General features: G+C 39.4%; 2 protein-coding genes and 1 long non-coding RNA gene across 3 annotated transcripts; all 3 read right to left on the reverse strand.

Annotated features, from left to right (window-relative positions):
• Window positions 1-804: 804 nt before the first annotated feature.
• LOC146476210 (uncharacterized) lies at window positions 805-2,336 on the reverse strand. Its single transcript, XR_014865659.1, has 2 exons — window positions 1,966-2,336; window positions 805-1,490 (listed from the first exon to the last, which is right to left on the reverse strand). It is a non-coding gene; the product is annotated as an uncharacterized LOC146476210 (long non-coding RNA).
• Window positions 2,337-6,606: 4,270 nt separating this feature from the next.
• Window positions 6,607-8,426, reverse strand: LOC146476211 (uncharacterized). The gene has a single exon (XM_085114644.1). The coding sequence runs from the start codon at window positions 8,407-8,409 to the stop codon at window positions 7,480-7,482; it is 930 nt and encodes a 309-aa protein (XP_084970770.1). The 5' UTR covers window positions 8,410-8,426; the 3' UTR covers window positions 6,607-7,479.
• Window positions 8,427-13,244: 4,818 nt separating this feature from the next.
• LOC146476212 (uncharacterized) lies at window positions 13,245-14,681 on the reverse strand. The gene has a single exon (XM_085114645.1). It carries the CDS (start codon window positions 14,394-14,396, stop codon window positions 13,776-13,778), a length of 621 nt encoding a protein of 206 aa, XP_084970771.1. The 5' UTR covers window positions 14,397-14,681; the 3' UTR covers window positions 13,245-13,775.
• Between the last annotated feature and the right edge of the window lie 5,635 nt (window positions 14,682-20,316).

A 20,316-nucleotide genomic window follows, 5' to 3' on the forward strand; every position in this document is an offset into this window, starting at 1 on the left:
TCATTTGTTCAAGTTGTGGAGCGTTAATCGTCTCAGAAATTCCGATTTAGTCGTAAAGAAAATTTTGCAAGTTTCTTCGGCAAAACGTCAGCTCGAAATCTCGTAAACTGGAAAACTAGTTCCTTTCGCTTAAAAATGGGACAAACGGTCAGCTCGTAAAGCTAGCAACAGCTAATAAATTTCGGGCAATAAAATACCGTTTCTTCAAACTTTCCGCAACTGAAATTTTCCGTTTAAGCATCTAAACTGGCTGAACTGATCAATGGATCAATCTGTATTAGCTTACACAAACGCCACAAAACAGATCACAGGAGACAACATTTAATTTGCTTAAATCTTCTCGTTGGGCTTCCCTGCTCTGAGACGACTGACAACGAAGCAGTTGAAGAGTTAATAAATAGAAAGTTTGAGTATTAAATAGTGATTATTAATGTACATAAACTAAAGCATTTGCTACCATCGTAGCTGAATGAAATTAGGTCTTCACTGGCCAAAAGTTTTCACGAAATTCTAAGAAAGGACTAAAGATGTTTTAATTTGTAAGTTTAATTCACATTTTTATGAAAAAAAATCTCTCCTAGGAAGATAATTTAATTCAGTGAACCTCAAAGACGCTTTCATTCGTTACGGAGAGCATTTCGAGGCACTTAGATGTGAAAAATAATAATTTGCTTAAAATACCTTGTCCGTCCGGTGCCGGTTGGTTTTCACAAGATTTCATCAAAATCCCTTTGTTTCCAAACCCAAACAATCTCAAGATTTTATCTATTTCACCGAAATTAAAATATAATTCCAGTTTGCTAATTTTGTTACGTTGGTGGAAATAGGTCCACATTCTGCTATATTTTAAAGTATGTGTTATTAACGGAACGCAGTTATCATTCTTACAGAAAGTCCCACTTGTACTCAGAACAGCCAATTTATCGAATATCGATAAACCATTCGAGATAAAAACGCCGATTACAGAGGCGGGCTAATTCAGCGACAATTTTGCAACGCGCTTATTAAGAAAATAAACTAAATATATAAACCATTTTAAAAGTTATTTTACTTGTGTTATGTCTCTTTCACGGCTTCATTCGCTTGTGAACTTGTTCCCTGGTCCAGTGATAACGTTTCAGCCTGATTGATGAGATCTTGAAGTTTCTCGCTCGCGATGCCGGCATCAATGCAAGCACCTCGTCTTCCTCTCCTTCCACACTGTTTAAACGCTTTCTCATTGTTACTTGTTTCAGCAGTCGTCGACGCTTCCATTTCATCGATTTTGCAATATTTTTGCATGAAAGTTCCGCAGTAAACTTGCATCAGTAATTCTTACTTTGTTTTCATGTTCTTCGTGTGGTGACTGTACTAAACTGGCACCATATCTGTTACTTGCAAATTACGCATAAATAGTTCGCCTCTGATGTACAATACAATTATGGAGCAAACCGCAAAACCAGACTTGTGTTTTTCCTCGCTTCCAACGGTGTAGTCTTCACTTTAACGTGCTAAAATGACGAGAATGTAAATTTTACGCAGGTTAAATACACTCGCCGGCGATGAAGACTATTCGGTTCGATGTGTACACAGGAAAAATTTTTGAGACCGGATGTTTTGGCCGGTTTTAGGCGCTTTTTTTTCCTTTTTGAAGGTAGATTTGCCCGTTTTCTTGTAATGTTAAGCCTGTACACCTGCTACATCATTCTCAATCGATCCTTTTTTCCCAAGTTCGAAAACTCTCGACAACCGTGACACAAAAATACCAAACATGAAAATTCTAATTAATCCACATGCTTCAAACGAGACGCTTGGTACATTAATTTCGCTTAATTGTAAGTTGTTTGGGTTGACACATATTGTTTGCCAGTAATTTCAATATGAAAGGCGAAACACCTATCAGTAGCCTTAATGAAAGCTTGTCATATAGTTTGCCCCCCTGCCCAATTATCGCAATTTTAAGAGCGGTAATTATTAGAGGCTTACCTCGGCCTCTGTTTTAGTCCTAACACATGTAATTTCCTCTTGAGTAACCCTCGCTCATTTTAAACGTTACGGTGCTTGGAGTACGCAACGTCTGTAGTCATTGGGACAACTAACGACCCACAGGAACTAAAAAAAATCATGACATTTCAGTTTAATTGAGAGCACACCACAAGTGTGAACTGACATTTGTGTTGTTTGCAAATCAAATCTCTCTGTGGTTTGTGTATTGCGTTAGTTTCTGCGGTGATTAATTGCAAGTCGTAAATGATTCAGCATTTAACAGCAATAGTGTAATTTAGTACAAAGTAGTGGACTGAAGTTTGATTGAACTCTGAATGTGCTAACATAGAAATGAGTGAGCCAATATTAGACTAGACAGTATGAGTCATTGTGTATTCATAGACAAGCCAATATTTTGATACCCATGCATCAAAAGACCTGATATAAGCACAATTTTTTTTTTAAATCGCTATTTGGTTGATAAAATATTTTTAAAAAAATTGGCCTATGAGTTCGGCGTACACAGCGTGAGTACAGGTGACGCTTAAGGCCAAGTATTACGGGCAATATTTTCTTGTTTGCTACCCGTATTACCACCTCCGCGCGCAACAAATTTTCGTGTGGAAAAATGTAGAAACAGCATCTACTTTCTGCAAAATAAAATTTGTTGATCGCGTAGGTGGTTATAGGGGCAACAAACAATCGCAACTTGCAATTCAACATTTGTTGCGCGACAAGTTAAAAAATGTTGCCCATTTTACTTGGCGTTTAGGAAAGCTTTTTGGTCCAGAATATAGCTCGCGATCAGGTCCAATTTAGCAGCAGTCTTGTGTCTAATTTGGTTTGCCACGCGAGACAAAAATTGAGCCTGATCGCAGCCAGTCATAAAAGGACTCTAAATCTAAGAAAAGGAACAACGAAAGAACAATTCAATGGACTGCCGGTAGTCAACTGTAAAATTACTTGAGCGATTCAAACTGGCAGCGAGGGAGGACTTAGACTATTTCTTCCATTGGTCATCAAAGTGTATGGTGGTAAAATCCGATGGAAATTAAAGAACAAAATAATCTCAAAAACTAACAAAAATTACAATGAAGTCTGAAAAAGCTCACCTGGTGTGTTCTGTTATTTTTTCATGGCTTCTCGATCTCGTAGCGTCTGGTCCACGTGACTCGCAACATATTGATAAAGTTGTTGAGCTGAGTTTCTCAATAACTTATTACAATAGCCATGGAAACATACCAAAACACACCAGGTGAGCTTTTCCAGACTTTATTGAAATTTTTTTGTAGGTTTTGCAGGGAATACTGTTTAATTTTCTATCAAATTTTAACGCCATACAAATTTTCATTTGTAAATAATTTTCTCGCATTTTGTTACATTTTATTCTTTTTTGTGTCTCCAATTAGGAGATAGATTCTTTCCTTCGGCAAGCCTTTTTTCTGACGGAAATAAAGTTACTTACTTTACTACCCGCTAAAATATTTCGTTGACGTCATTATGGCATCATGATAACGTTTTTATGACGTCATTCAGGGAGAATATAGTATAAAACCAGCACCTCCGAATATCCTTAGAAATTTTAAACAATTCAATATAATATTACCGTCAAAATTCGAAATATAAGCACCTCCCACCATTCTAAATTTCCTTCTAACAATAACCCCAACATCCCAGCGCATGCAGGGAGTTAAAATGTTGGGATTATGGTCGGAAGAAAATTGTGAGGGTAATATTGTTCCCCAAAGTTTTTACCTGTCAATAGCCTCTTTACTGGTTTTATACTATATTGCCCCTGAATAACGTCATTTATAAAACGTCACCATGACGCCTTAATGACGTTAGCCAGGGTCATGAGCTCCTGAGTCAGCGAAATATTTTTGTGGGAAATCATTTGTGGTCACTCGTAAGTAGTTTTACTCTCCATCGTTATTTTATGTAATACAAGCATGAAATATGGTCAACGTGTCCCCTCTCACAAACATGACGTCATCAGTCATGTGACTAAGAAGAAACAGGGGATAGGAGGAATAGTTTAAGATGGAAAGTTTGCTCAAGACAACGTTTTACAATCAAGTGTACATACAGCCAAAATCTTACGATTTAACCGACGTGTTAAGCCAAAATTTTTTCGATCATAGTGGACCATTTCACGGGACAGAGTTTTTCAGATTTGTTAGATGTTGTTCCGTCAAGCTGCCAGTTGTAATCTCTGCCATTTTCTGATGATAACAACTTTATTAACATATCAAAGTGGCGACAGCTGAGGGAAATAATCGCTACAGCGTTTACTTTAGGTTACATAAAATACTGATCTCAAATTCTATGTAATAGTTTCATGCAAATTTTGCGCGGGATTTTTGCAATCAAGCTTATAAAGACGAGCACGTACAGAAGGCCCATGTTCGAGTGGCTTGCAGCTTCCTCTGCCATTTTAAGAAAGGATCGTTTGATAAAGGATCTTGCCAGATTCTTGAGGATCGTCCATGAAGTATGAAAGGTCGTTGAAGATCTTTGATATTCCATGATGTTCCTAGAGGCCTCTCCACAAGACTCACATAAGAGTAGCAATTAACAATCATTGGATGAGCATGATAGCGAGGAAAAAAGCTAATTGAACGTTTTGCTGAATCAAAGTTCAATGTTTATATTTTCGGGTAATTCTATTTTTTGCAAAATGACGTCACTTTTACATGCATAAGACATTGTCTGCCGGAGACCCAGCGGTGTCTCACTTAGTTACTTTTATGAAGATTGATCTTTGGTGATAATGAGTATTGAAGTGTACCATGACTGATAAGTTGATGGCTGTTTTGCAATAAACTGGCCTTGGGGTCCTTACTGACCTACAGGCCTCTGTATCTACAATTTTTTACGTGTCTTTCGACAAAATCTTTAGACAAAATCATCTGCAATTGTCACTTTTCCCGCAAATATCACTTTTTTAGTAGGCGCAGAACGTATTCGCAGTAGCAAAAGGGGACAGGGTCTTAGGAGACATCAAAGATACCGTCCATATCTAGCCTGGATTCGCTTGAGAGTTCACAAAATGATCGCAGTGAAGAGCATCCGAATTGGATTCATTAACGAGTTCGAACTGAATTTAATTGTTCTTAAAAATGGCACAGTTTCTTTAGCGTTTGGGAAGTTCGCGGCGTTATACCAACTAAGAAGATGTCTTCAGCTGCGCCGAAAATGGAGGCTTGTGAAACTGCACTGATGCCATTCAGATCACAATCGCGGCGCGTTATTTGTCGAACGCGCAGATGACTGTTGTAACGTTCCTCGCAGCGTATCAGTCGAGCGTTTTAGAGTGAACGGAACAAATGCTGGGTAAGCGAAAGATAGTTTGGACGTGTCGTTACTAAAGTACAGTTTCAAGGAAAAGTTATATTTTTCATTTATAATTTTCTTCTTCTTCTTCTTCTTCTTCTTCTTCTTCTTCTTCTTAGTATTTGCAAAACACAATACTTACATAACTTTCACTACAGGTTACTTCCACTACTAACAATACAATACGATACTCTACCTACAATTCAATACATGCTGCTTCAGGGGGAAAAGGAAAAGATGTATCGATACCATTGTCCACTTGTTTCCGAATATTACACTACTTCATCAAAATGCAAAGTACTCTTTTCCAATGAAACTGTTTGTATTCTAAACAGTTGACCTTGAGAGGAATGGAACCCAGTGTTACCCGTTACGTATCGTGCGTTTGCCTGAAGGTCTTTGATCATCTTTTATTTACATCTTAATTATGGACTTTTCCTTTATACAGTTTGATATGGAAGACGTCGCCTATTGGACAAATTTAAACTGTCTTGTGTTATGCAAATTGCGTTTGTTAAATTATTTTCTCATCTTATCTTCTCTATCACTCAGACAGTAAACGAACTAGGTTTGTTGCGCAATCAGACAAGCGTTTCCATCTCAAGCAGTTTAAGGCCTGGGTTTGAAGGGTGTTCAGAAATTATGAATGATCCCCTATATCTTCGGTTTCTCTGCCTAGAACAGGATGAAATTTTCCCTGAATATTAAACTTGATGTTTTCTTTTGCCTTAACGTATAATTTTGATCACGTGACACATCACGTGACCAAAAAATGAGAATTTTGTAAATCGGCGAAATGGCGGCGAATTTTCTTTATAAAGATAACTGAATTAGTGTTTCCGAAGCAGATTTTAAATATTTAACTTTCTACGTTTGGAATGACTGTCCTCAAGTTTTTAAATTGGAGAAATCAACTATCAAAGGTTGAAATGTGGACTAAAAAATGACCTTTGCCCTGATAATTTTTTTCTGGAAAACAATGGACGATCATTCCAAACGTGAAAGGATGTAGATATTTAATCTTTATTAGAAACGCGCTTTTGTTTGATGTTATCTCTTAAAACCGTTGCCTACCTGTCCTATCTTTGCTTTTTTCACAAAAATGGTCACGTGACATGTCACGTGATCTATAGCACTACTTATTATGCTTAGAAATTTTCAGAATGATGAGATCTTTTTATCTTCCAAATTTCAGTTCAGTGCCATTGAATTTGTTAAAGTTATCTAGAATAAACCATTTTTCCTCTTAAAAGTCCTTGACCCAGGCCTTAAACTGCTTGAGATAGAAACTTTTTCGCCTTCAAAGTAAAATAACAACTCTCGTTTTTGCAATTCTTTTTCCGAGGTCGACAATGCAATTTGTTTTTGAAATAATTCAAGGACATAACGGACATAACTTTCACTTTATAACACCTCTCTGAATGAACACCGGACAGTTACTTTTAGTCTTAATTTAATTTATTCTATTTTACACCTTTACTTTCTGTATAAATTATTTTTTCTATTACATTCTTTACTTGATAATGGTGACAAGATGACACCGAAACGTCGTTCCGTTTTCTCGCTTATTTTTATAGTCAATTAATAAATAAAGAAATGAATTGAAAAACACTGTCAGTGACAAAAACAGATTTCTTGTTGTGTCATGAGTTATCTTCTCTTGCATGTATCTAATCTTTAATCCACAATACAAAATGAAACAGTAATATTGAGCCTAGCCACGTATCTATGCCAGTTTATAGTATTTAAAAATTAAAAATCCATTTAAGCCTTCTTTTGTTGCAAAATGGCTACCATTACCAATGTTATTAATATCAGCCCGGTTTATCAATACCATCAAACAAATTGCCTGTTTATCTTTCTTTCTGGAAGTGTTTTTTAAAATGTTGATTTTATACACGGAAATTGTTAACTCGTTATTTTGGCTGTTGGCAAGTCGAAATCATTATTTATCTATACCGTACCATGTCTTTCTAAGGGTACGTGCTTCAAAGAGTGCAATAAATGTCTCCCTGGGGCGGCCTATACCGTTTGCAAAGTCTTACTTAGTTGGTCGAGGAGACAAAACTGAGATCGAACAACAACAATGCTGCCAGCCCTAAGACACAATGCAGCTGCAGGTTATCAGGGTCCCGTGAAAATAGAGCTTTTGAAAAGTGCAGGTTTATTGATGTTATTTGTCTACTCTGCACTCGGACAGCTCTTAATTTCCAGTCTGTCTACTTTGTTGTTGTTTGTCGAAGACGAAGTTTTCGTTCTAAGCGCAATTAGGAAAATAATTAGACACATGAAGGTCTCGCACGACCTTAGCAGCGTCTGTACTGCAATCCAGGGCCAATTGCTGACAACTCCTGAGTCATTATATACACTTGTTTCGCCAAGAGCAGAGTACACAGACGTGGAGAACAAAACCAAACCACAGATCGACGCTAAGTATAACAGTGTCACCAATCGTGTAATTTTCTTTCCCTCGGCTGCGAGGCCAGGGTCGAACTGAGCAGTTTGGCGTGACGCTTTAAGGTTCCGCCACAATCTTACTGCGGATAACGAGTAACCCAAGGCAACCAGAATTCCCCAGAGAGCGAAAGTAATTTGGCAAATTAAGATCATGACTTTAGCTTCATGAAAATGTGCCACAATCAAATCAGATATAATGATATAGAGTATATTGATGGTGAAGACTCCGAGAAGAAACGATCGGTTTTGAAATCTGCTCAGCGCGAGAGAGATTCGAGTACTTTCCAGCACGATTAACAGTAAAACACTAAAAGCTGACGTTATACAAGCTGTTCCGATGCCAAATGTTATGATGCAAACGACCAGCTCTGTTTTCGTATGGTTTGGATCTGAGCCGTACGGATCCCAAATAAGAAACACAGTTCGAAGCATACCAAATACCAAGAGAAGCAAGTTCATCAAGAAACGATGATTTCTGCTCTGTAAATATCCCTTTCCTTGCGTGATCAATACGTGCAAGCCCCGAATGATGACTAGACAGTACAACGCTGTAAAGAAGTGCACATGAAATGGCCAGCCCCATTTCCATACTTTTTTAGCTTCAGGCCAGTGTGGTACTGGCTCAGGCCAAGGTTTTTCGTCTTCCGCCGCCATCGAGCACAAGTTATTTGTTGAGCTTGGTGTTTTTGAATCGTATAACAGGAGACTCGTAAGACTATGTAGATCTAAGTCCAGGTGATGTTGCAGCTAAGAATTTCATTGGTTGGTGTTTTCAATTTGTTAAAACAATATTTAGGCTGTAGTCTAGGGAATTAAGGCAATCTCAGTGAAAACCGACAAGTCGCTTTTTGACAAATATACTGCCGTCGATAGCCAGGTTTTAAAAGCGCAAGCTAAACAATTAAAGAGAACCAAGTTGAATGGCTTTGAAATATAAAATGTCTCTTTTTCTGCTCGAAAAGTATACACACGTATTTACATTTGAATGGGAAGTCTGCAGCTTAAACTTGAATAATTATAAAACATCAAATAGATTTCTTTTCTTTTTGAAAGGGATTAGGGTTCTTTGTCTGAGAAAAGTTGAACTGAAAAAGAAGCCGCACTTATTTACTCGTAACAAATTTGTATCTTTTTTGCTACTTTTTTAGCATAGGGATAATTCCAAAATTGCAGTCTCCTTTCCTGTAAGCAAGTTAATTTGGAGATTTTTAGTCCGTGCACAGCTTCATTCTTGCTCTCTTCTGCCGGTAAGGCAAGGATAGTAAATTAACATGGATTAAAAGAGACTGGTTGTGTGTTTTGAGGGTCGGTTTTAGAAACTTAAAATCACGAAACATTCCCACTCTCACGATGATTATTTGTAACATAGAAAGAATTTTTTTTGAATTTGAGAAACGTGTTAGACAAACACAAGCAAATATTCAACTAGAATTTTCTTTACTTGAGTGCTTTTTGGAGGACAGAAAAATCAACAAAAGAATCGTGCAAATTACCTGAATTAAGGTGTGAGTCTACGAGTAGAAACCCTTTTAAGAACGGACTTCTTTGCATATAGTTAAGCACGGAAGCATTCGTTATAAACATACCAGATGCGTGAATAAGTTTTCTTTTTTAAAATGCCAGTTTTCAGAAGTGATGATATTTTTGCTGGCCACGGGTTTTCCATCAATGACTATTCTATTCTGAATGAGACTGTCGCCGTGATCAGCGTTTATAACGTTATGGTAAGAAACTAACGACTCTGTGAGAGCATATATGGAAGTTAATTTGGAGACTACAATGTAATGGATGTGAAAGCTGAATACCTTTCAGCTGGGATCGTACAATAGACCAATTATCCTTACTTGGCTTCAAGGTTAAGCCGGGTGAAAAACAAAAATTAATTATCAGCATTTACGAACCTCCGCTTGGTTCGGAGCCAAGTTAGAATTAAATAATGAAAGAAGAAAACAAGAAGTTCGTCTATTTTTGCTCACGTGGATTGTCAGCTAATAAGCTTGCAGCCTACGAGACTAGAAGCTTTTGTCAGCTTTTGTTCCACAACAAAAGCAGGATCGGAAATGACGGCTGCTCCTCGCAGGTCTTTGAGGCCACTTTTCTAGAACCATGATACAGGTGAATAAACACATTAGTGAGACAATTTGATTGAAAATTGACCGTCTGCAGATACGCGTGTGGTTTGGTGAGACGGCTGGCAATTGATACTTTCGTTAAAACCTCAGCATTAATTTATAGAGTATTAAATCTGATTCCGCACTGTTTCAGTATTTGACGGAAACTCACGCTGCGTTCTTCCTCATCCACACAAGTGATCGTCCCCAGAGTGATCTATCTCTTTCGTAAGATCGAGCTTACGAGTCGCCAATCTTGAACCCAGAGTCCTCAGGCTCTTTGGCAATCCTCAGGGGCACCCAATGGGAGTTTTCACTCAAATCCTTTGAAACGCTATCTGGAGTGCCTTTAAAGCTCTGTAGATTCATTTGAAGCTGCGCTATAATATTTTTATCTGTTCGGTCATTCTAGGGGAACTTGAGTCTTTTCGAAATTACTAGGGCATTTTTGTCCATTTCCCAAAAAACTTAGGTCTTATTTCCTTTCCGAAAATCTTAGCTGATTTTTCTTCGGTACCCGAAACGACATTTTTATCAATCCAAAAACAATAGGCCTTAAATTTCCCGTATCACGAAAGTTCGAGGCAAAAATTATTTTTAGAAAATTATAGGGGATTAAGGGCCTTCCGAACAGATAATTCACCGAAACGATCCGTTGGGTGCCCCTGAATCCTGCGATATTAAAATTCCAGTCAGGCCCCAGAGGCTCTCCTGGCATATCAAAGAACCGACGCTGGACTGCGAACAATTTGAGCTGAGTGAAACTATGTTGGATTATACAGTCAACTCCCTATATTGCGGACACCCTCGGAACCGCGAGTTAGTGCCCTTAATAGCAAGAATCCGTAATAGCGGCAATTTATTTCAGTCAAATGTCTGTAATTTATTTTTGCAGGGGATTGAGCCCGTATCATCGGGGTGTCCGTAGTATCAAGGTTTCCCAGGCGCGTAGCTAAGGTTTCGATAGGGGTGTTCGTTGAGCCCCAAATCTTACTGAGCGCCGGAGGCGCTCTTACTATAGGGGGGTCCGGGGACATGCCCCCCCAGAAACTTTTGAAAATCTAGGTTCCCAGAAACCTCATTTCCTGCATTTTGAGACCCATTTTAGGCAAATCACAACTTTGTTTTACAGCAGCTTTTTAAGCAATATACATCATTTCGACAGCATATTTGTTTCAACTTAAACAAGAAAGTTCAATGTACATTCTGCGCCCTGTCAAGTTCTTATAGCTATTCGATCCGCTGATAATTATACACCAAGCTGGTAAACTGCATCATTCTCGGGTGTAGGCCTTCGAACAAATTGACTATCTCGTCAAGATTGACAGGCATATCGTATTTGATACGCATTAGAGCCAGGGCTCTGTCGTTCTGCAATCCTTGGCGCTGTGGGAGCAACTCCTACTTTCTCTGCCATGGATAAAGCAAGATCGTAGATCTCGTTAAAGTGAGTGGGAAGATTGGTGCGAAGACGTTTGTAAGTTGCCTTTACCTCCGATACCATCGAAAACGCTTTGAAGATGTCGTTTGTTTTCTTCTGAAGGCTTTACAGTGAGACCCGACCTATGGGAGAGGAAGGAGTAGGCGCAGATGAAGGTTGCGATAAAATCAAAGTCGGAAGATAAGACATAAGGCCTAAAGAATGGGTTTATATCTCTATTTTTCTTTTGTTTTGTTTGTTAAACTTTATTTAAAAGTTTTTCTTCCGCAATTATAATTGTTCTTCAAAGGGGGTTCGTTCGAACCCCTCGAACCCCCCCTCCTACGCGCCTGTGTCCGCAAGGCGAGAGTTGACTGTACTTTAAACTCCAAGTTTGTAGGCTAAACGACTGATCCTAAAACTTGGACAATCTATGCTATTGAACACCCTAAACAAGGCAGTGGGTACGGATTATTATCATTAAGGTCATTAATTAATAAGGTTCAATCAATTCAAGTTTTGGATGTTGTTTTTTAACTCCGTTATGAATCGTTAAGCGTGCTCGGGAATAATTAAGCCCTGAAAATCATTGATTGGTTTGAAAGCCACCGTGAGTAATGTTAATTGTCGAAACATAGACTTAAGAAGTCTCTTTCTCTCCTAATTCCTGTAGCGTGTGATGGATTTTAACGTCACTTTGCTGACTTTGTGCGCGTGATCCGAGGAAAAAAGCTAGACTGCTTATAGTCTAGTCAAAACCCTGCAAAACACTACCGTACATGCACCAGAGGCCCTCCACACATGCACACAGCCTGTTCCCCGCGTGCATACCCTGGGGCAGCCATAGACAGCTGTTTCGCCTTTGTTAGAGCCCACCAGCAAGGCATAGGAAAAAAATTGGACAAAGGACAGATAAAGCAGTTCTCATTCATTGTTCGACACGTTTGACTCTTCTCAGATTAAAAGTTGCTTTTTTCGGCCATGCTGGCGACGGATTCAGCGTCTCTTGAAGTCCTGGAGATAAATCTTGTTCTTGATCACTTGAAAATAAACCGAAATATCAATGGAGCGAGTGCGATAGAACTCCAATCTGTGAGCTCAGAGCCGGTGACGCATGCGCACAGGTCTTGTGACGTCATAAAAAGTCGAAGCCATGCATGTCGTGAAAAGTTGTTGATTCGAAAGCTTCTGAGTGTCTGGCAGAGCAGGACGAGAAGAACACAGGGCTGCTTAAAATGAAACTGATAAAAGACGTCGATTTTAACTTAGCAGATGCAAAGAAAACCAAGAAAGATAAAAACAAAAACTTCAGCAGGTTTTGATCTCATCTCAAAATTTGTGATTAAGGTTCAAGTGGTTTATCGACTGAGCAGACAAGACGCACGTATTAAGACTGTTTCCGGAGTGTTTTTGTTTCATGCACTGTTGTATTTCTTTAGGTCAAGCATGTCTCAGCACATCCCGTGGAGCGTTCATAAGTGGTGGTCCATTTGATTGCTAATGACTCCCCGTATAGGACAATAAGCAATTAAGTCAACAATGGTCTTTTGCATTTTGAGCTCTTTCCAAATTATGTGTCCGGAACTTCCAGTCGTTTCTTAGACAATTCAAGTTTCAGATAAAAATAAAATTTAGCTAAATTTGAACTCTGTCTGACCGTTATGTCATTCACCCCTCAAAGTAAAGTGTATTTTTCGTCGTTTGTGTGGCTAATTTACTGCAATTTTTACCAGTTTTATGGGCTTGAATTACATTCCACGCGACTAACTTGCGCAATATATAAATTTAGCCTTGGCTATATCAGTCGATACTGACCCCTCACAAAGCATTACTTTTCACTGATATTGCGTCAATTTATTGAAATCTCAAAAATTTGCACCAACCAAAGCTGTTCTCTGAAGCCCTCAAAGGATTAGTATTGACAAGGCAAGCATCAAATAAACAACTTTTTACATCGATTCAAAGTTCAAAAATGCAACTTTCACATTGTGTCTTTTTTATTTGGTTTAAATTAATGGGTAGATATCGACGTCAACTCTGTGTCCTTCCAGCAGTCAGTTACAAAATCTAACTTGACCTAACTTGAGTATCATGATAGGACATATTATATCTACGATTTCAGTCATGCACACAAGGATCTTTTTTCTTGGCCGGACCGGGGGAGGGGTGGAGTGGTGGTGGGTGTCTTTTCATCTGGCTCAATTTATAACAATTTGCCTTAAGGACAATTCGCCTTGAATTGACATTAAGTCGGTACGTTCATTGAAATGAGATTTAGCTCTCGGACGAAAGGTGGTTGAAACAAAGGAGTATACCACTTAAACCTTTACACGCATGAGCAGCAAATTCAAAGTTAGAGAAAATATCAAAAGCTATCAAATACAACTGAGAAACTGTTGAAAAATAAACGGAGTAGCAAATAGGTATTGAGTCAATTAATATTATTTGCGGTCTGGCACTGGCGTAGGCTGGATTTCATCCAGATTTACTCATACTAAAGATTCCGGGACCGACTCATCTCGCATTAAAGAATGAAATTTCTTAAGAAACTGTCTCACGAGTTTATCTATTCCCATTTCCACGGCCATCTGAAATGGCGTCAAACCATCAAAATTCTCAGCAAATGGGTCACAATCCGCTTTCAGTAACAGTAAAACACATTTTTTTCTTTTCCCACATACTGCGGCGTGAAGCGAAGTCCAGCCATCATCATCGTGCAAATTAACATCTGCACCATTGTCTAAAAGATATTGAACGCAGTCAACGTTCCCTTCGTACGCTGCTCCATGTAACGCCGTTGCCCCTTCTGCTGGATTTCTAGCGTTCACATCCGCCAGTCCTGATTCTATTAACATTTTTACCTCATCTAAGTCATTGGTAGTTGCGGCGTAATAAAGTCGTATGTCAGGGTGAAAGCTAACACTCCGAGGCCTGTTGTATTTTGTTTTACATGATTCATTTCCCTCTGTGTTAGACGTGGAGCGATGAACCACACATATTTCCGGTGTCGAAGCTGCCCTCGGTAACACAGTTCTTGAAGCTGATGGCAAAATAGTGGCATCTGTCTCTGAGTGATGAGCCTTTCTTCTGTTCACATTTCGCTGAGCCATAATAAGCTTAAACAAGAGAACAAACCTTACATAGTGTCTGCCGTCGGACGCAAAAGTCACGATATGACTTCAAGTAAGCAGATGACTGAGGTCCTTCACTTCACTTCAGTTGAAACCGCTGATAATATAGGTTTATGAATGATTTGCTTCTGTGAGCTTTGAATGAAGCGGAGAGAAATGTTTCTGCGCGTTCCCTTATCAAAGGAACTCACTAAACCGTGTAAAATTATTCTTTACACATGCAGTGTTTAGCATGCTCTATCGGGTAACGTAATTATATATATTCTCATTCGCCTTAGCCTATTTATAGCCAATTAGTGCAGGCACGGCATTTGTTTGTAGAAACCGCTCAACTAATCTCGGTTTAGTGAAATGAAAAACATCCACTGTTTTGATTGGCAACAAATTATTACTTCGAGAGGTAAATAGTACTCTTAACTTTTGGAAAGTTCAATAATTTAAACAATAGCTTGAAATAAAAGATACAAGCGTGCGTGTCTCGTGACGTGTGTGCGTGTGATCATTACGTATACGTGCGTGACAAAGCAGCGTGGTTCCGCTCACGTGACGTCATGACCACTTTAAAATCACTGATCAGAAAAAATGGTCTTCACTGAACAGACAGTTCTCAACAATGACATTAAATGACCGGTTGTTTTAATTTCTAATCGAGCGACAGGCTGAATGCTAAATCCACAGTATGAAAATATCAGAAGTGGCTATAGCATGTTAAAATGCCGAGTAAAGATTACTCCTATGTTTATCTTAATAACAATTTATTGGATGACCGGATTTCCGGTCGATCTGTCAGTTAGTGTAACCTAGAAGCCAATACTATCTGACACGAGCCGCACACAGAATACAATTAAATTGATATCCTTTCAAATCACGGCCGGGCAAACATTTTTGCGCCAAACAATATAATTATTTAATTTAGTCAAGTTCTACGACCCGTAGGCCGAGAGGCTAGGAGATCTGTGTGGGGACCACACACACACAAAATCTTTCAAACCCATATGTAGAGGATAAAATATGAGAATTGTTTGCTTTAGCGAAAAATAAGAGTAAGATGTGCTAGTTTAAGTGATTAAGATTAAAAGAAGGTGTGTAATTTAAGTTCGGTAAACTGGACACAGGGTGCATACAACTTTCAGTACAGCTTTTTTTAAAGTGTTTTGAAATGTAGATAACAACAATACCTGCAAACTTGTGTGGGTAGTATGTTCCGTTCACTGCTTTAAACCTGGCGGTTCTCCTCCGAACTTTCGATGAGGGTGTGCGGCTCGATTCTCCAAACCCCTAACCCTATTTCAGACCAAAATATGTAATTTTATTGGTACCCTTTGTCAGACCTGGTTTCCAAGCCTCCATACTGACGGTAGAAAGCAGTCAAACATCGCGAGACAAACGATTACTTTATTTATTGTTGTTTTATTATTATTTTGTTAGATTACTTGATCAGTGTTCACCTATTATTGCCGTATTCAGACCAACATCTTTCTTTGGAGAGTAAGGCGCAATTACTCGGATATACAGTCGAACCTGTATTAAGCGGTCACCCTCGGGGAATAGCTAAGTGACCACTTAATACAGTTCGCACAGTGAACATGCCCAACACAATTAAAACGGACTTGTTATGGTTATATATGACCAAAAAAAAAAAAAAGGAGAACATCAGTGGTATAGAAACAGACAAATAAAACCTTACATTAACGCCAAGATCCTACAGTCAGCATTGTAGGTCGTTAGAATTCAATTGCCTGGCACGCTATTTGTAATGAGTGGTTTCCTTTTGCGAAATGACCGTAATGACACTCTGATACTTCAGGTAAAAGGTGATTGCGACCGCTTAATTAATAGAGGTGACCGTTTAAGGTGGCTTACTACAGTTTTTGTACTTTGCGAGTCTTTGATATGCGCGCGCGCTGCCCAAAGCACGCGAAAGCATCACGCGTGAAGAAAATCACGCGAGCTTGCTGAGGAAATCCCGCAAGCACAAAAACAAAATGGCGGCTCTCGGAAAAATTTCCTGGTATTCCAGGTGGATTTCAGAGGTGTGTTTACAGTAGCTAGATCGTGTTTGGGCTTGATAACTAAAAAAACGTGTTGTCTAATGGTTGCCGTTCCTTAACAGCCTCAAAGCCTTTGCAGAGCTGTGATTTTGCGCCAAATGTTTGAACACGAAGGCAGCATGCACTCACCAGTTGGAGCGCGCGCGCTGGAACCCGGGTTTTCCCAGAACAAGCATGCGCAATGGTCTTCTCACCGTAGGTCGCAGTAACTATTTTTTCTCGCTTTATTTCTCCAAATCTAGCCGTACAACCCATGTTCAAATTTTGGCTGTTGACAGAAAACACTAAAACGGAAACGTGAACATTTTTTAAAGAAAATCTGTCAGAAATTTTTTTAGGAATTTTCAAATAAGGCAAAATTTCCCAATTTAGTCATTTGCCAAATTTCTCCATGACAAAATGTCATGCTCTTCCCTGTTAATACTTATTTTTGCCCACTTTCCAAATCCTGAAATTTTGAAGTGGGGTCGTACGGCTAGATTTAGAGCCAGACAACTCTAAAAGGTGTAGTTTCCAGGCCCCCACTAAGACTCATTCTTTTGTATTTAACACTTTTTGAGCATTCCAAATTTAATTTCTGACTCAAAATTATCTCTGTTGTATTTACTGTACTAGAAAAAATGTCCAAGAAAATTCCTGTTGGTGTTTTTCGTAAGTTTGATTTAAGGCCTTGTTTCACTCTTGTAGCAGTTTTAAATGGGGAATCCTTAAAACGGGGAATTTTTAAAAGCGGGAATCTTTTAAAGCCAGAGTGAATAATCTTTAAAATGGAGAAACTTTAAAAGCGGATTCTTGCTCTAGCGAGGATCTTCTGCAGTGACCGAAAACCATTTTTCTGCGGGAGTTCATCCAGTGTACCACGAAACAACCGTTGAGACGACCGACGCCAATCAAAGATAAAGATCAAATAACGCGAAAAGGTTGAGGATAACAAATCAACTCTTTGAAGCCGCTCAATGAGCGGATCCAGTTTCAGTGCACGGCTTTTGGGATTGAACTGCACTGTTACGCGCCCCCTGTGGGTTGGGGGGAGGAGACGGCTGACATTTCAGACTACTGCACTGTCGGCAGGATATTTCTAAAACGAAGACCGTCTTAAAGCGGAGACACTTGGCAACACTGCGGCGACAACGGCGTCATTTGATCTATATATTTGATTGGCCTCTGTTTGTCTCAACGGTTGTTTTTCTTCGGGGGGTGGGTACGGCTACATGTAGGCTAGCCAGAGATTCACAGACGAAGTTTCAACTGATTCAATCTCCACCACTCTAGCCATTTTCTGCACTAACAACAATCATCTTTCCCTCGTTGACGATCTTTTTCCGAATTTTGCCACTCAAACAACACACTATTTCACGGGTAATTGACCCTTGAAGAACCCTTCATTCATTCATTCATTCATTCATTCATTCATTCATTCATTCATTCATTCATTCCTTCCTTCCTTCCTTCCTTCCTTCCTTCCTTCCTTCCTTCCTTCCTTCCTTCCTTCCTTCCTTCCTTCCTTCCTTCATTCATTCATTCGATAAGAGAAATCAGCAGAGCTTGTGGGGTCGTACATAAAACAAATGAGAATTACTAAAACAACAACAATTACTAAAAACGTATATACAAATTTTAATTAAGAATTGCTACGACGAAGATTAACAAACGACACGGTTCATGTATTCCTACAACCACTCGACTTCAACCAGAAACTTCACCATTGCTGCAAATAATTTATCGTACTAAACAGATGTGGTTGATGAGATCTTTTGGGAACTTTAATAAAGTAACAACCTTAGCTGTTTTGTTTGGGTCCCATGCCTCGCGAATTGGAAAATACTTTCAATTTTAAAATCGCCGCCATTTTCAAACCTGGTTGCTTCTATGAAAATACTGTGATAGCCACTCCGTCGCGCGCGGAAATGGCACGCGTGGCTTAAACATGTGCACTCTTATTTTGCCGACGACACATAAGCGACCCCATAAGTATAAAGTAACATGCGAAGGCGCAGTTTCATTAATTTTTGGCGCCAAAATTTGGAATCCAAAATGGCGGACGAGGAGGAGGAATATTATGAAATCCAAGGTGCTAAACTGAACAAAGTACACCGACTATCTTAAGAAGTTCATTTTATTTAACAAGTCTTAAAAACTTGAAATGCAAAAATCCTACAAACTTGCTACTCCGGTAGTGAATCAGTCCGACAGCGGAAGGATGTCGTGCAGGGTTTTGTGTCTGTTTGCCTTTAAAGTCTGGGGTGGACTTGCCATACAAAGCGCGATAACTACGTATACGAACAGTCTTAGCGATGCGTTTGTTAAATTCTATCGCCCCGACCGCACCATCTTGAAAATGAATGTACGTTGACAAGTTGTGACCGCGGCTTTTGTCCTTGTGCTTGTGCTTATGCTTGTGTTATCCCGGATTGCACGCACGGCGCACGCATAAGCATAACGCGCACTGTTTCTCGTACTTATGCTTGCGTTGTACGTATAAACCGGTCTTACTCTGCGGGTTGTTTCGTGTGTTTCTAAAGGTTAATTTACAAGTACCGATCATAACAGCTCCAGGCATTAGAAGGCCAATCGCACGGGCCAACTTACACGCTACAATTTGTTGGCCGATTTCCCGTTAAGTCTTCTATTCGGTGTGGCACGGGATAAAAATCTACCTAATTAAATAGATCTGTAGCACTGCCACGGACTTTTAAAAATCGGACCGATTTTCGGGTGTGCTCAGTCTTTTTTATTATTTTGCATGTCAAATTGGGCCAAATCGGCCCGATGATCGGTCCGTGTAAAACTCTCACTTCTTAATCACCCCGGCTTATAACGACGCGTTGGAACAAGTTTCAAAAAGTGATAGCTGCTTGTCTCAGTGAAGCATGTAAGCGGAAGATATAATCAAGGTTCGCTTGTAAATATTCCTCGGTATTTCTTTCCTTTGCTTGCTTTTTCTTTCTTTTCAGTTTTAATCAAAGACTGACCGGCCGCTTTCAGGAGAGAGAAGCTCGGCTTGGAAACGACTTTGGCTTGACACGGGTCTGCTAACTGTTTTGATGTGAGTTTTTGACATTGCAGTGGGTAGAAACGAGGGTTTGTGGCAATTGCACTGAATATTTACCAGGGTACAATAGATAGGGCTATGGATCTCGTCTGGAGGAATAGCTACCGGAATAACTTGCGTCACCACAAAACATCAAGCGCGCGTGGAGATACTAATCCTTGTCTTGATTCGTACAAATTGCTGACAGAATTTGACTTATCTCTTTTCACAAAACGATTTTATGGCATGCATGTTGACTTAGATACATGAGCACTGTTTGGGGTTGGAAGCGGCTGCGTCAGAGCCCGCTGAGCGGTACTGTTCATGATACTAAAAAATTGCCTTTGAACTTGACGGGCAAAAAACGTGAAAAGAATACGTTGTTAATCAATTAGAACTACAAAGTAATGCATGAAAAGAAGATCAGGGCCCAGTTGCTCGAAGCATGGTTAGCGCTTACCCGGGTTAAATACCATGACAACCTATAGGTTTTAATACCTCTTAACCAATGGTTAGCGCTGACCATGCTTCGAGCAACTCAGCCCTGGAGTTCAACGTTAGTCAGAGCGAAGTAGTTTTGATTGTTCTTTGCGACTGTGGCTTTCTCCAATTCAATCATCAGAAAACTGTACGGCAAAGCACCAGGTTTTTCTTCGAACTCAGTTTTCCTTTAATTAGGGAAAATGTAAACCAATATGCGGCACTACCTAAATGCAGTGATGTTTTTTAGTGCGGTTCACCTTTTGTACTGAAATAACAATGCATGAATTTTTTGCGGAAAAAAATATTTTCAAATTTTAAAAAAAGTCAACTTATT

This window comes from Pavona decussata, unplaced genomic scaffold, assembly GCF_977016875.1.
Source record: "Pavona decussata unplaced genomic scaffold, jaPavDecu1.1 SCAFFOLD_78, whole genome shotgun sequence".
Taxonomy (NCBI): Eukaryota; Metazoa; Cnidaria; class Anthozoa; order Scleractinia; family Agariciidae; genus Pavona; species Pavona decussata.

Coding starts and splice junctions, on each gene's coding strand:
- LOC146476212 (XM_085114645.1), bottom strand. CDS start 14,396: ATGGCTCAGCGAAATGTGAACAGAAGAAAGGCTCATCACTCAGAGACA.
- LOC146476211 (XM_085114644.1), bottom strand. CDS start 8,409: ATGGCGGCGGAAGACGAAAAACCTTGGCCTGAGCCAGTACCACACTGG.